Source organism: Melozone crissalis, unplaced genomic scaffold (assembly GCF_028551555.1).
Source record: "Melozone crissalis strain CALT ecotype California unplaced genomic scaffold, PUWL_Pcris_2 ptg000063l_1, whole genome shotgun sequence".
In the NCBI taxonomy this organism is placed as follows: domain Eukaryota; kingdom Metazoa; phylum Chordata; class Aves; order Passeriformes; family Passerellidae; genus Melozone; species Melozone crissalis.
The window spans coordinates 15,375,903-15,393,217 of NW_026535841.1; the positions used below are offsets into that span (position 1 = coordinate 15,375,903).

The 17,315-nt window shown below is 35.8% G+C and overlaps 1 protein-coding gene across 4 annotated transcripts in view; it reads left to right on the top strand.

Annotated features, from left to right (window-relative positions):
• Positions 1-17,315, top strand: part of SFSWAP (splicing factor SWAP) — a 36,535-nt gene that overhangs the window by 15,682 nt on the left and 3,538 nt on the right. For 2 of the 4 annotated variants that reach the window (XM_054288497.1, XM_054288500.1), the window contains exons 12-15: positions 934-1,167; positions 2,673-2,863; positions 9,775-10,040; positions 14,908-15,033. In XM_054288497.1, coding sequence (XP_054144472.1) covers positions 934-1,167; positions 2,673-2,863; positions 9,775-10,040; positions 14,908-15,033 — 817 coding nt within the window. The other 2 variants (XM_054288501.1, XM_054288498.1) reach the window with 2 other exon arrangements.

Here is a 17,315-nt window from a genome sequence, read left to right on the forward strand (position 1 = left end):
AGCTTGAGTAGCTTCCCTGGAGAAGGAACAATCTTCCCTGCCTTCAAAGATGCCTTATTAAGAGCTGCAATGTACACCAAGAAATATGTATTGTTTCTGTTGTCCTGCTATTAATAAGTGGCAAACTGGAGCCTGGAGTTTAATAGTAGTAATCTGCTCAAATTTACATAATGGAATATAACCAATGAGTCATTTTGTGGCAATCTGATTCCTATAAACTTATTTTCATTTCCTTTAATATGGTACAAATCCCACTTTATTATAACCTAAATGCGGTACTTGCCTCCAAGACAGACATAGCATCCATACTAGACTTTTCTTCTGCCTCTGAGGAAATAAAATCCCATTTTAGGATTTGTTCAATCCCATGAAAAAATTGGAAATCACAGTTACTTCTTCTCTTGGAATTCTGGAGTTCTTTGTTTCTGAGTCTATTTCCTTACCCTGTTATTGCCAGAATCAAAGCTTATCTTTTATAAACTGGTATGTAATTTAATTACTATATTTAAATTTCCCTAATTGCAGTTTCATAGGGCATATATGCAAAAAGCATCTTGAGGAACATAAGTATTGCAGCAGACAGTACGGTACTAGATAGTGAGAAATTATTCGTTTTTCTTTAAAGTGTTTTTTTTTTTATAAATGGGTTAGTGATTAGTGCCGGGTTTTTGTTTGGTGTTTTTGTTTTTTGTTTTGTTTTTTTTTTTTTTTTTTTTTTTGAGATCTTTACACTGCAAATGAAGTTTCTCATGTTTGTTTAAAAACACAGACCAAAAGTGGATTATGTTGTCCTTTTCACCAAAGTAATTAGCGTTATAGGATGATGACTTTTTTTGTGGCATAGTCTGCAGGAGTAATGGGTAAAGTCAGGAAATTGGACCTGCCTTCTACTGTAGTCTAATGATGCGTGGAATCTTACCCATTCATTCACAGCATCCTTTGCTCCAATAAGCTTTGCAATCAAGGCCAAAGAAAACGACCTTCTTCCTTTGGAGAAAAACCGTGTTAAATTAGATGATGACAGTGATGAGGAGGAAGAGGAGGGAAAGGAAGGCCAAGAGAGTGCTAACAGTGCATCAAACCATACTCCAGCAATTACTGCTCCTTGTACTGCTCCTGAAGAGAAAAAGCCTCAACTTACACAGGAGGAGTTGGAAGCTAAACAAGGTATTCCATGCAGCACTGAAAACAAACTGGATTGCGTCCTTCACACAAACTGCGAAACGGCCATGTGTGACATTCTAGGTGTTTTGAATATTTTATGTGTCATATTAATAAGAACCAGAATTTTGTTCCCACAATTTCCTCCTTATTTTTAACAATGAAATCTTCATTGTTGCTCAAAGTCAAACTTAGAGCACACAGGGGTGGTTGAATGCTTTGTCCTAATGCCTGATCTTTCTGAATTTTGTTTTGGTTTTTCATTACAACCTTCTAGTAAAGCACTGACTGTGTAGTTTCCAGATTGCATTAACAAAGCCCAGCAAAGACATACTGTTTGTCATTTTCTTCAGTGAGCAGTGAATTGCTACAAGCTATTTTTCATTTATATAGCACGCCCATATAGAATGATATTGCCTTGTTGATGCTTTGTTGCTGTTATAATGCAGTGCCATTAAATCTTTGTATGGGTTTTTCCTGTTACTGTGTTAATGTGCATTAGGGCAGAAGTGCATGTTGTGTGAATTTCAATGAAATAATGCTTTAAAAGAAACCAGTTTCACCCATTCCTCCCCAAGGCTGTTTCACAGCAGAGTGTGCTTATTAAAGTGGATGGTCTGTCAGTATTTACCAGCTTAAAAATTCAGTATTTCTCACAACTATGAGTATGCCACAGGTATTTAGTTTTTAATTTTCAAAATGGTGGTTTTTTGCCTCGAAGTAGCAGTTGCTTTGTAAACTGCAGTAGCACAAAGTATGCTGTGGTGTTACATACCTAAAGCAAACATGAAGTTTTTTGTATGTTAATAAAAATGAAGAGTAAAACACACTTGGGAAGATCTGTGTGTTGAAAAACCTGTGAACAAAACAATCTGGTTGCTTTGTATGTATACCAAGTACAAAAATGAAAGTGAAAGATGAAAAACATTACACTAAGTAGCTGTTAGGTGCATAGTTAAATCAATTTGCTTATTCTCTTCATGTCATCACGTACAACATGTAATCACACTCAACAAAATCTGCCGGTTGTAACAATGATGAAACAGTTTCTGGAACAGCTCTTTCTATAAACATATTAACATATATTTAAATAGGGATGGAAACTGTGAAGATCACATCAGTGGAAAGAGCAAACTGGAGAGTTAGCATCACTTTAAGACTTAAAAAGCTTCTCATTTTATGGAGCTAGTTTCTTTAGATAGCTTTTGTAAATAGAAAAGGACAAGTATCCTGAATAATCAGGATTGGATTTTCTTGTAATTTTAAGTTAGAAGTTTTTACTTCACTGCTTTACATCTGCTTTACATTAAGCAAATGATGTATGTATTAAGATGGTTGGAGTTTCTTAATTTCAAGCTGATGTTCTTATCATGTCATTGAATGGCTATATTGGGAAGGCTTGAGAATGGCCGGAGGGGCTGTTTGGGATGGGGATGGGTGTTTGTTTTAAGGAAGCCTGAGTTCCCCAAGCATGACTCACTCTAAACTTAATGCTTAATTGTCTTTTTTAGCAAAGCAGAAACTAGAGGATAGATTAGCAGCTGCAGCAAGGGAGAAACTTGCACAGGCCTCCAAAGAATCCAAGGAGAAGCAGCTACAAGCGGAACGCAAAAGGAAAGCTGCCTTGTTCTTGCAGACCCTGAAAAACCCTTTGGCAGAGGCAGAAACTGAGAAGATAGAGGAGAACTCCTTCAGTAGTGAGGTAAGCAAGAAATAAATTTCTCTTTCCCATAAAGCTGGTAGAAAACTTACCTCTAGAATGTGACTCTGACAGTGTGTTATGAACTTGACTGATGAAATAGAAGCTTTTCTAAATGGAGAGAAATTTGAATTTTAAACACTGTTAAAATGTATGTCTCTCATCTATCATTAAAGAACTGGTAGAGAAGTAGGCTGCACAATTCCTAGGTCAGTTAGACAGGTACAGAAAGGAAAAGGTGCTTCCATGTTTTAACTATGTACTAGTGAACCAAGTGTTGGAATGCTCACCTTGCAAGAATATTGGGATGGCTTACTTAAGCTGTGAAACTTTCTCATTTGATGTGTATATTGATGGTTTTGCTGCACATTACAAATATAAATATTGATGAAGTAGAATCTCGGGTTCCTGGATTTGGAATTACATTGCTTTCAGAAAAGCCAGTAAAATCACTCTTGGTTGCATTAGTCAAGCAAAAGGTAATCTCTGGATACCGATGGAAAATTTAAGCTTTTGATTGTGACAGACTGGCTACAAGAAATAATGACATGGCTTTCAATTGTTTCCTTTCCCTCAGAAAGAATTCCAGTACCTAGCAAGTAGTTCATTGCCCAGTTCTCGATTTTTCCAAATAAATCATGGATTACCCCTCAAAACACTTTCAAGAGAAAAGTTGAAAGAGACATACCTGCAGTTTAGGTGATCCATACCAGCAGAGAGTGGCAGATATGTGAATTAAGTGTGGTCACATCCCAAAAGAGATCCTGTTTGGGTTTTTCATTGCTACTGCTAACAAATTTTCCCTGACACAAGTGTTCAGTACTTCTCTTTTTAGTTATGTATTGAAGAGTGAATGCAAAGAGACAATGACAATGCAAAACTCCCCATATTTGCAGTTCTGCTCTTTTTCCCAAGGGAATTTGTCAAGGACATGGACATTTCTAAGCTAAGGATGCTTTGATATTTTTCTTTAAGAGAATGCCTGAAATAACCAGTGAGAGCTGACTCTTTTTTAGAAGAGCAGATGAGTGTTCTTGCTCACATCTGAACTTACTGAAGTTCTAAGCTGAACTTGCTAGTGAACTTCTCAACAAAAAGCTATACCCTATCCCACTTCTCAGTAAATTAAATTTCTAGAAACTTCTTCTTCCACAGAAGTACAGTCTCAGAGAAGGCATCTATTTTTTCTTACACAAAAAATTCCAGTGTATTTGAGAATTTTAAAGTAATCAGTTTCACTGTTTCTTACCAGTAGAAATTGTTTATTATTAAAGGGTTTATTTAGCATTTCAGATGTTAATGATTATTTAAATAATTATTTAAATATTTTCTGATGTGACCTTGCTTTTTAAAAATAAATTGGCTATTGTAGTGGGAGTGCTTGTACTGTTTTAATGAAGAGTCAAAAATGCCCTAATGTGTTTGGAAGTAGTATTCCTGCTAAATGTGGTTTGCTTAGTGACACGCTTGCCTAGATACATGTATATAGACTTTTGAAGATAAAAGCTTATTTTGAAACATAAATGTTTTTCAAGCTTGTTTTTTCATTTGCCATATTCAAAAAAGCATTCATTTCCATTCATTTCAAATAATCTGCCTTTTATTCTCGTTGCCTGTTTTGCCTATTTGTAACAGTCCATTTGAGTTAAGAAATCATATTGAAGAAAGATGAGTGAAATAATACTGCAGATTTGTTAACTTCTGTTCTATTTACCCTGAGAACCCAGTATGCTGCATTATGATGTCTGAATCAGCTTGTAAATAAATATGTAGCACTGGTTTGGTTTTTTAAGCTTTTTCAGTAGTGTTTCAGACTTTCAGCCATGTTTCAGACTAAAGATGCATCTAACAATACTGATTGCAAACGTAACAGGAGATAAGTACAGTGGCTGTAATATAAAGTATGTTAAAAAATTGAGCGAGACAGATATGTAAAATTTTGGTAGTTTGGTCAATGGAACTAATTGGGGTAATTAAATCAGAAGACTAATTAAATCAGAAAACAAAGAAAAAATTAAATACTTGTGTCCGCCAAAAACGTCACTAAATGTATTTCATTTCTTGTTTTGGGGGTAGGAACATCCAATGAGGAGTCGAGGAAACAAAGACTGATATACACTGGTCAGAGTTAATTTAGTGACATGACTTCTGTAGCTTAAAATTTGTCTAAAAATGGAGGAATGGCTGAGTTGTATAATAAAGCACAAAGAGGAGTTGAGAATATCTATGGGAGGTGCATAATCTCCATTACATTGCCCCAGCCTAATAAGTATATAAAAAAACCAGTAATGCTATTTATGTGTATACAGAGCGTACATTTGTGCTGAAAATCTGTTTATCGCCATGTGCAGAAATAAATTAAATGCACAAAGCATTTGTGACCTCTGTCAGATTTTCCTGATACCTTGTATTTATTGAAAGGATCACTGGTACCAAGTGTACATTACATCTTTGAATGAAATTGATTCTACTAACTGCAGGTAAAGGACAGTCAGTACCCCAGAACAGAGCGCTTCTAAGCTGTTTTGGCTTCAGCTGAGTCTTAAAAATAGTTTGTTCTGTGTTTTCCATAGCTGAATTGTTTCTTTTATATGGCTTCCTGTTTTTCTTTAAAGTGAAATCAAGCAAGAGAAACAGAAGACTGAAAAAACTTGAGCAGTGAAGCAGCACAGCTTTTCACAAATGGCTCCTTACTGTCCTTGCATGCATTAGAACAGCACAGTTAGGCATAGTATTTCCTCAGACCAGTACTTGGAAAGCATGGAGCTTATTTTAGTTTGCAGAACTGATGAACTTCCAGTGATGCTGTAGCCAGTGAAGTCTGTGCCCTTGTTCAGGACATGGAGAAACAGTAAAAGGTTGATGTTTCCCTTCTTGTGCTTACATGTATAATTCATATAGACTCTTGGTCTTGGTACACATAGACTCTTCAGCACATCTGTCAGTGTCACTGAGAAGTTGCCTTCATTCTGCAATGAATGTAGGTTCCTTGTCCTGGAACAGCAAACAACTGCAGTTTTACCATGCTGAGCTGAAATATGCCAGGTTATATGGAGTGCTTCACTGAACTGCCTTTTTTACTTCAGAACAAATAAAATAAGGTGATTCATGATCTGAAATGCAAATCTCATTCCAAAATTACTTAACTCAATTCAAATTTTAAGAAATAAGATTATATATATCCTCGGTAGTGGGACATGGCATGTTTTGTTCTGCATGTTTAAATGTCATATTTTACTCTGTGTCAGAAATGTTTTAGTGGTGATAGTGCTTTGATAGCCGTGTAAAAGCCAGTTGGTTATACCCAAACTTACCTGTATAAACCTTAGTATCTGATTTAAACAGAAGAGTAATCCACAGTCATTACGTTGCAAAATCAGACGAGCACATGATTTGAAAGTGATGCTTTTTTAATGGCTTGTCCCAAATGTCATCTGGTGTTATGCCTCTGAATATATAGATTCTACGGCACAAAGCAAAAATTCCCTTCTTTTGGCTCTTTCGTCTTCCCAAGTTTTGAAGCCCTGTTTTATCGTTTGTTTCTTTAGATGACTTGTCCTTACTTTTGTCCTGTATGTAAAAATTTTTTTTTTCTTGTGGAAAGTAGTCTTATTTATGAGTGAAATAGAAGTGTGCTGTGTTTTAAACATGAGATGCTCTTCTAGTTTTGTCAAGCATAACAGGGTTATCAACAGCTGTAGATAGTGTATGTTTTTCACACTACTGTAGTTTATCCTACTTTTTTTTGCAGTGGACTGTAGATATTCCTGCATGCCTTTTTGAAATAATAATAATGTATAACATCATTTTAGGTTTTGTGTATTTTTTTTGTTAATTTTTGAGCAAAATATAATTGACTAATAAAAACCATCCCATAAGTATTTAAAGATAAAAATTTTTTTTAATATTTTGGAACCACTCACTTTTTTCTTTACTTTTTTTGCAGACTATAGGTATCTACATCTTCTGATTAGCATGGGAGGGGAGGTTAGGTTTGCTTGTACATTCATCTGTCCTTTTGAAAAAGCAAGATAAAGAAAAAACATAAATGTCACATACTAATGTGGCATTTAGGGGGTTAGATAACTTGCTAGCATTTGGAACTTTTTTTTATTGCAATAACCCTGCTTTAAAAAACTACATGAGGGTTGCAATTCCTCATAGCATAAATACTTAAGTCATTATTAAATGGGGGAACCAGGGTAAATATTAGGAACTGCCATTTTAATTAAGATAGTTGAAGAGGTAAGAATATTTATGCGTTGATTTTTAGTTTTCAAAGTGCTCAAAATAAAAGGGTATATTGATCCACACAGCAAACAGATTCACAGCCACTAATTTCCTTGCAGTTGGCCCTGTCAAAACCTCTGTTTTTGAAGACCTTACCATGGTCAGTGTACTGCTAAAAGGTGTTTTTTGGTGCAGCAGAGTAACCCTGATAAAACTGTTGAGTCTTTGAGTTCCTATAGAACAAATTCTGTAGGAGCGTATTCTATAAGAAATACTTTTATCTCTTCAAATTAACATTTTAGGCCAGTTCATGAATACTAGGACTGACAGGCTTCTAAATAGAAGTAACAGCTTGCTTTGTTCCACAAATCAATGAATACATAAATAATACACTTCCATTGCTGGTAGACAGCTGCTTTGTAATTCTCAGTCAGGGAATACTTCACTATAAGCTTTGAGGAACCTGGAGTAAGAAAGATAGAGTGGTAGAAAAGAATCTGGAGTACTTTTGGATTTTAGTGACCTGAAAGAATTGTTGATTAACTTTTTACAGTTCTGACATTCTTCACTCTTTGCAGTTTTTATCTAACATAGGATTCCAATTGCTGTAAAATGCATATAAGCTGTTTGTAATATTATTGATAATGTCCTTTGCTAGTTGAACCAGACACAGTGCTAGGGGTTTTTTCCTGTTGCAATAAGCATGTTCTGGTTAATTTCTAATTTTGACTTTAAGTATTGATTAAGTAGTGTAACCCTAAAATAACTAATGTATGTTCTGGGCTTACGAATACTGCAAATATGCAAATGCACTGAAGTACTCATTTCTGTTCTCATATGGCTATAAATTCTCCCTATTTACAGAGCTCTTTCCTGATCCATTCCTGCTAAACAAGAGTTGTCAAATCATGTTTTGGCATTACTTGTGTCAGATTTGCTTCAGTCATGCAAATAAAATGCTGAAGAACAACTCTGCCAGAGAATTTGTCTGACAGCATAGCGTTTAATAAAGGCCAAAAAAACCGTGCTGTTTAGTAGGCCAAAAAAACCAGACAAAGAAGTGAGATTCAGTGAATGCTATCTGAATGTTTGCAGTTTAACTTCTTAGAAGAGCTCTCAGACAATGTAAATCTCTCATCCCTTGAGATGCGTAATAAATTTCATCAGGTGACAGGTTTGTTTCCATGCCTTCCGAAACGGTTCTGCTGGCCTGCATATTGGCAGAGCCTGCTCAGTGTCATTCATTTATTAACTTCCTTCTTGGCAGTGATAGGAGAGCTTGTGTTTTATGTGGCCGAACAAACCTGAGCAGTGAAAACCATTGGGTTTTTCTCCTCTCTCATTTTCCTCTTAATGCTACTTTGCCTACAGCTTTTTCATTTGAAGCTACTAGAGGTGTCTACTTCAAGGCAGACTGGGCTATTCCATATTCAGTAGTGTTCAAAGCAGAGGCTCAGGTACCATATCAAGAGGTGAATAATGTTGTCAAAGGAATGAAAGTCGACTGTGGTGGCCTCTTAGGAAACTGGAGAAGAGGTGTCTGTGAGGTGCCTGCAGTTACACATGGGAGTTTGTGAAATTGGAAACAGGACTCTGGACTCAACCACTCAAATGATCATGCTGTAAAATGTTTATAATCTTTGAGGCAAGCTTCTTTAGTACTGCTTTGTTGCTGGTTTTGCAATAAATATTGTGATAACAGTTATCAGTTAAAGCATGAAAAAGTGTCATGTCTCTAACTTGAAGCAGAGCTGCCTTTTTAATTATTCAAATGTCATTGTTCAGTTACCATCTTTATGTATTCATGGTAGGAGAAGGGCAAAAAGAAAGAAAAAGATTACCTGTTTCTAATTTGGTTATTTCAGGTTTTAATGCATTACTTTTTATTCCAGTCATGGTAAGTATCCTTGTATCAAACAGTGAAACTCAGATAAGGTGGAGCAGAAATTATGACAGGGAGACAGATTTCTCCAGTTGCCTTGAAATGGCAGCTGGGGGAATGACAGGCTTTGAAATGAGGAGCATATCTATGGTGCCTGACTTGAATTGTTCTAAAGAAGGCATTGAGCTGAATTCTCTGGGGTTCAAGCTGATAATTTGAAAATGTTGTGGTATGATTTTGCTTAATCTCCTTCAGCTGGAATTATTCACTGAACATTAACTGTGCATGGACCTGTTCTGTCTTGTGATCTTCCCAATTGTTTACATTTAGAACATTTATTTTGAAAAGTTCAGGCATAATTTCTATCACTACTTGTTCATTTTGCTGTTGAAATTGTCATCCAGACAGCACAGTTCATGGAGGAAAGTGACCCTAAAACTTAGTTTTGAATGTCACTAGTTCCTGATTGTATTTCTAGGTTTATCCTGTTTTAAGTAAAACATGTAAATAAACTAAAAGATACCTGATAGTACCCATTCTTTTAGAACACATTTCTTCTAAAAACTAAAGATGAAAAGTTCAGAACTATGTCCTGATTAAGCTGACAATCTTAGTATGCATATACCAACTTGCATGTGTATCTTTGGGAAACTGTACAGGCCTCCATTAAATTTTTCTTTATGCATGTGTTTGAAGATGTCAGCCTTACTTCTGAACATTTTACGTAATCCCAATGCAGCACTAGCTAACTTTGACTAATTTTGGAAACTGATCACTGTTCTTTGTTTATCTTTGATTTTAGAGCATCAGTAGTATACCATGTCCTGTGACTGCAGTCAGAACTTTACCCACCTTAGAAGTTAAACAAGCAGAAAGGCCTTCAAGCAGAAGCAGAGATCCTCCTAGGGATGAAGAAAAGGAAAAGAAAAGGAAAAAACACAAGAAAAGATCTCGGTCAAGATCTCGATCACCATTCAAGTATCATTCATCATCTAAGTCCAGGTCTAGATCACATTCAAAAGCAAAACACTCACTTCCCACTGCCTATAGGACTGTCAGGCATTCAAGGTGGGTTTGGAAACCAAACATATTCTTTAGCGTTCTGTGTGGGTTGAAATGTCTTTGCACTTCTTCCATTACATAGGTGTTTTTATACCCATTGCAAAGGTCACAGTCACCTTGAAGGCATTATGTGGCACATACAGATCGAATGTGGCAGGTCTTTTGAAAGTCCTTTTAGTGAAATAATGAATCAGTAATCTCTTATTACATAGTACAAAACTTTTACCAGTAAATGCTTTTTCCTGATCTTCTTTGAAATACCTGAGGATAGTACATAGAAATGGGATGATAGCAGGAAGAGAGCTTGCTAATAAATCTGTGTCTGTTACTGGAGCAAAGTAACTTAGACAATATTCAGATAAGAAATAGAGGTACAGTACTAGGTGGTTGAGCAGCAAAGCTCAGAGGAAAACAAAGCAGTTGAGTAACAAGTGAAAAAATATGATGGAGATATATGGCAGGAATCCAAGAAGAGTGTGAACAGAGGTGAAAGAGAGAGATACTATAGAAGAGTGTAACCCAGTGCTGTTAACTCTGTACTTAATCATTAAGGAGATTAAATACACTATGCTAATTATCCAGCTATAAGATGATGTATATTGTGTTTTACTGATACTGTTAATTCTGTCAAAGATATTTGGGTCTAGGCATCTTCAAAGCTTACTGTCTGTAAATGCTTTTCTGCAGTGAAGTTACTATGGTCAGTAGGAGGGGCTTTGAGGGTGCATTCTGTGGATCAGTGTACAGAACAGTGTAACTACTTTATGTAGCTTGTAGTTCAAGCAAATTGCATATAAATACTGCCACAGCTGTATAAGTATGTGATGCATATGAAACCCTGTAGTACTTCCTCTTTTTGTCTCTGTCTATGACTCAAGCCTGAAAAAAACTGCTAGCCTCTGATGACAGTGTCTTAGTTTTCTTGTGCTTTTTTGTTTAATGAAGTGTCTTAACTACACTAGCAGGAGTGTTAACATGTTACAACTTACTGGTTTATACGTAATTTTTGAGTTTAAGAGCAATACTTTTCTGCAGAAATCTCTGCTATTCAGAGATGCCAGGAATTAAATAAGCGCAACTTGGACTGAAACGATCAGTCCGACATGCTGCTTATTTGACTACCTTTGACAGTAAGTTGTCATGACATGCTATGTCTTAACCAAAAGTCATCAAGAATAGGTAATCTGTAGGAGTTAATCTTGTGTTTGCCTCCTGGGACAAATCAAATGACAAGGACACAACAGCATGAAAATCATGAATCACCACAACACCTGATTAAATTTGGTTAGATATTTCCTTGAGGAGCTGTGCTGGCTGGCTGAATTTTAAAATTATTTAGAAAAACAGCACCAGATTTTGCACTGAAAACATTTTGCATATTTTAACTTCATAGAAGTTAGAGCTGAACAGGAAAGGCCTTGAAGAAGAAATGGTGATGATTGAAGGTGTGTTTTATTGAAGGTGTTTGCTATGCCTTAACATACTGTATTTCCAAAGTTAGAGCTCTTGCTCCTGAAACAGAAGAATTGTTGAATAATCAAGAGCAAGAAGCTGATTCATAACCCTTTTAGCTACTGATGTGTTTTGATTCTCAAATGTTTAGGCAAAAATAGTACCTTGTCTTAATAATTGCCACAAAAAGGCTCATGTTGTTGCCTAGATAGAAGATATTACTGGTCTTTTCTATCATTATTATTATTTGTTCTTATTTTACTGTTGTTTCAGATAAAATAATTTCAGTGCATTGTGTTGCTTCATTCAAAGCTTGGCATGTTTCACATATCTTTGCTAATCAGTTTTCCTTAGAACAGTATTCTTCAGCTTCACCTAGAACAGTTTTCTTCCCTAGCTTCCCAAAGCACTGGATATTACAGCTTTCAGCTGAATGAATAGTTTCGTAAAGAGCCATCCTCTCCTGGAATAAAGTGTAAACTGTTTCTCGATGTTAATATGTTCATTGTATATTAAGTGGATGGCGCTTGGAGACAGTCATTACTGTGTGGACAGTGATGCTAAATTACTTTGAAACAGCCCTATTTTGAGTATCTGTGCAGTATTTGAATGCCCCAGTCTAATGATGTTGCCTTATTTTAATCTGTTCAAAATACAGATTAAAAATTATCTTTACCATATAACTTATTGTGATAAGTTACTGGGGAATAAAATGCGGGAAGTGTAGATAAAGATCAAAATTTGCAATAACATTCTTTGCTTTTTATTCAAGGAATCTTCAGGATACTTTGCAAGCTCTTCCTTTTTGGTTTATCATCTGATTCTTTTTTTCCAAAATGCATATTGTGCTTAGGAATCCCACAAATTAACTTTGCAGTATACTTCTTTGTATAGCATTTTACATCACTTGCTTATCATTTATTTTTGCATTGTTAGAGGCTTAGAAGCTCTGCTGCATTTAAGAGTAGTCTTTGGTCATAAGATACAATTTTGAAACTGTTGCATTTTTTATATTTTCTTATGCATCTTCAGCCGTAATAAAGTTGAAAAATTCTGTTCCAATAACATGAAGTTGATTCAGAGCATGTTTTGCATATTCATTTCTCAGGTTAACAGCCAAACCTATTTTACAGAAACAAGTTTAAAAAAATCATAGCTATATAGAGAACCCAGATAATACTAGCTTAATTGTAGCATGCGGTGTGCTAACGGCAATTCTCTGTATAAATGCTTGTTATTTTCTGGAACAAAATTAGTCCTATAAAGCTTGGTATCATGCAATTTTAATTCTAGACCTACATGACAGATTAAACAAGCCAAGTACACAGTAAACAGTGTCCCAGAGTTCTCTAAGGTACTGCTGAACAGACCTGTCATTCCCAGACAGGTAATTAGTTATTACAAGTAAGTACTTGATATCAAAGATGGGGCACATTTATTAAATCTGTCTTGGAAAACAAAGGTTTTGGTATCTTAGTATTAAGTGTAGTAAATACTAAATCACTGTTTTTATTTCTCATGGGCTTCAAAGCACCGTTAAAGAATTGGGTCTGAGCTGTTTCTGGTAGTGATGCTGTGTGTCAGAGGAGATAAAGGGAAGTGATTTGATGTGGTGAAATTTGGATATTCATTTTGAACTAGAGATGGAAAGTCAAAACTTCTTTTCAGTATTTCTGCTTTACTTTATACTGTTTAGTAATGGAGTAGTACTAAAGCACATAATATATCCAGTTAATGAATATTAGCAGTAATTGTTTGTATATTTTGTTAACAGGTTACTTTGTGGTAAGTTTGGATAGGGTGCACCTGTGTGGGAGTTTCTGTGAGACTTTTTGCCTCAGTATATCATTAGACTTGGAAGTAGCTGTTCTTTGTTGAAAAAGATTGTTTGGTGTTGGGGTTTTTTTCTCCTACAAAAGTGATTTTCTTATTGCTGAGGCAGTGTCTAGTCACATAATTTTAATTCCAGTTTTGTAATGAGACATGCCAAGCTTCGTAACCCTTTGAACTTTTGGGACCCTTCTAAGCATAAGTCATAAAGGAACAAAGTGCCTTCTGGAATTACAGTCTAATGAAAGTTACAATTTACATATTGCAGTAAAACTGATTAGCTGTCTTCTAATTGTTTGGAGCAAATGGCCAAAGTTCTTAATATTTGGTGATTGGAAGAATGCTGTAGAACCACAAATGTCAGTTCATAAAAATAAAGCTAATGTCTTTTTCTTTCTGATTGTTTGGACTTTTTTAGGCTGGTCCATACAGGCGTGTTTCACTAAAGTTCAGCTTTTGGTTAAGGGACTAAGCCTTTTCAGGATTCTAGTTAATACCAAAACTAGGACATTTTAGTCTGGATGTGAAGTGTGTGCCTCCATATCACAGACTCACAGCATCCACAGCGACACTGAGCATGGAGCCGAGTCTGAGCAGCTCATCAGTGGCAGCAGCAGCAGAGTGGAAAAATTATCAGGCAACTTGGGCAATGAAAAGATTTGACTGCTGGAGCTCTTTTGAGGGAGATCCTGGTAAAATGTCAAGGTGTCTGACTGAACCCAAGTTTTATAATCTGTTGGTCTTTTCCTTTTTTTTAATCCTTCTGAATGGCTTGGTAAAGATCAGATTTTATAAGTGTCACAGCAGTTAATTTGCAACAGTTATCTGCCATTGAGATTATTTCTTTTCAGTCGGGCTTTTTTGTTGTAGGTGTAACAGAAATGGCTCAGGACCTTGTAGGTGTGTATATATTATCTATATTATGTGAACCTGAAGCTCTCTGATCTTAACTGGGCATGCTTTCTATTTTCCCTTCTTGTTCTCCTCACTTTTCTAGGAAAAATATTTCAAGTCAAAGTGCTAGTGCCAAACAACACTGATAATGGGTTGTTGGTCACTTGCACTGGTGAAAATATTGGCTGTGCTAGGATTGTTCTGCAGCATCCAGGACATTTCCTGGACTTGTCAGTGTTCGATAGCCACTGCATCAAGAATGTGCATTTATCTCTGTGAGACATCAGTTCTAGAAGCACACCACTAATTTAAGAAGACAAGGTCAAGTCTGCCAATCCCAGGCTTTGTGCAAATTTGATTTCTGCATACCAATTTTAGCAAAATGTGTTGCCACAAAAGGTGACTAGACTAAAAAAAAGTTTTTGCATCAAATAATACGGAAGTTGTCATAGCAGACAAGAACAAAAAATAATTCCTTTTTTTAGCCCCCTATTGGGCATGAAAAGCAATGGATAACTTCATCTCAAATGTCTTGGATAGGCAAGAAATTTTTATGTAGCTGACAAGTCTTGGAGACTAAATGCACCATGTTGGTATAAAATAGCTGTTTGCATTTGGTGAAGCACAATTCCACTGAAGTAAAAGCTTTGAAATAAGTAACAAAAAGCAAACTTTTGAATGTTTTTTCTCTCCTCAGGTCACGATCACGGTCACCCCGGAGAAGGGCTCACACACCAGAACGGCGGAGAGACGAGAGAAGCGTTCCCACAGCGTATCGCATCAGCAATAGTCCTGGGAACAGCAGGAAACGGCCCCGCTCCAAGTAAGGGCTCCTGGTCCTGGACAGTGGGGTCTTGGCATCCTACCAGCCTGATGGATTGTAGACTCCTTAGCTAGAACTTAACCGTTGTATCCTTTGTAGGTTCTCGAGATTTATTTTGATGGAAAAATACTTTTTCAGGAGAAAAAAAAATATGGATGCACTTGTTGTTCTTCCCTGCTCTTGCATATGTTTGAACAGCAGCTGTACAGTCAAATTGGTGGATGTTAATACACTGCTGTTTGCTGGCCATGAGAGTTCAGATTTCACTGGGAGTTTCGTATTTCCCTCTTTTTGGGTCATTTTCTCATGCTGTGATTGTGCAAGCTGTATGACCTCTGTACAAGTCATAGCACAACTATGATGTCAGCTTTCTTGACATCACATCGTATCTGCATAAGGGCAACACTGATTTAGCAAACAGTTATTTAACAGTTGTTTTACTGGCAGACTGGAATGTGAAGAATGAATCATGGTGTCATTTTGAGAGCATCCTGCATACAGTCACTCTTAAACTATTATAATCAAAATGGCATTTAGTCTTCAACTTCTTTCTCCATATGTCTTGTGGAATAAGAAAGAAAGAGATAACTTTCAGCTTCATGTAAAAAATTCTTTTGTTTCTTATGACAACATCTCTTGATAACCTGTAATTAATTGATGTATGGTAGGTATAATTGAGAACTTCCTAAGTATACTTTAAATGATTTAGTTTTTGCATTCATCAAATGAAGGTAATAGAGGCTCCTGTGGAATTAATGCAAATTGGGTTAAGCGGAAAATGTGGAAGCTTAAAATATTTGTTTTCCTATAAATGCACAAAAGACGCTTTTTTCACATCTCCATGCTGTTCTTAATGCTGTGTTGGTGTGTCTGCTGCTTTAAATGCATTCAGCATTTAAAACTATAAAGTATTTTTAGAATTTTGCTACTCCAAGTTGTAAGTTATAAGTTAGTAATTGTGAGTAATATTGCTATATAGGTCAAAATTTTAAACTTCTGTTAGGCACCAAACAGGAAACCAGGAAGTGGCGCAATAAAATATGGCAGTAAGTACAGAAGATGTAGACTGAAGAAGGAGTAACATGTAGTTAAACATAGATAAGGATATTTTGCAGCTCTGATTGCAGAAATTAAATCAGAAACTGTTTCAGCCCTGACATGTTAAATTTTCAAGTAAAAATGTGATGGACCAGTTTCCATGTTGAATTATGGAACAGATTTCTTCATCATTCAGCTGTTCTATTTGTTCATTGTAGTCTGAGATGAAAAACACTGAAAAAGCTTGCAGTAAAATACTTTTCTTGCATGACAAATATTTGCCAAGATTTTCAAGAGTCAAATATGAGATCTGTTCACAGCTTGGTTACGTGAGGATGTTTAAAGAAACAAAGCAAATAAAGTACACTGCTAGTCAAGGAATAACTGACTTTGTAGTTGATGGTTTTGTGTAGTCATGAAAATGTTAGAGGCTATGAGGTTTTTTTGTCTGCCACTTAATAATTTTTTATTCAAGAAAAGTGTAAGGAGGTTTTACAATTTTAAATCTTGAGTGTTTTCTCTATATAAAAATATATGTATTATGTCTCTATATAAAATATAATAGATCTCTGTATAAAAAATTGTGGGGTAAATTCTAAGGTTCAGAGTTGTACACTGTTTATATGGAAATTCAATGCGTTACAGTATATCACCTTTTAAAGTAGAAAATTCCCACAAAAATTCAAAGTAAAGGAATGAATAATATAATATTTAAAAGGTGGCTAAAAGTTTTAGTGTTCTAAGATGTTCTAGAAGCTTTAAGAACATTGCTCTGAATAGACTTCTAGGAGTACATGCTAGAGAGGGATGCTTATAGTGAGATATTGCCTACCTGTAATTAAGGCATCACTCTAGTTATTCTAATTATAGTAATATCAATAGTAGTGTGTAAATCATAAAGACATAAGTTCATAGCCAGGTAAAAAGATTCAGTAGTTTCATCTTTAATATATTACTAATTGAATTCTCTTTGAACTTAATATTGGCTTGCGTGGTGACTATCTCTGTTCCCTTCTGTCCGTAGTGAACACATCAGGTACCCATAAGTCCTTTGTTTCAGCTTCCATATTGACAAACATTTGTGGATCTAATTTCCAGGTCTGAAACATGGAAATTCTCACTTAGGCACACTGTTAGGTCCAGATTAGTCCGAGCGCAGTACACCATCTCATTTAAAATTTTGATCCTGTGGTTTGTTGCATTGCAGGTTGGATCACAAAGAAAGGGGAGGTTTTTTTTTGTTT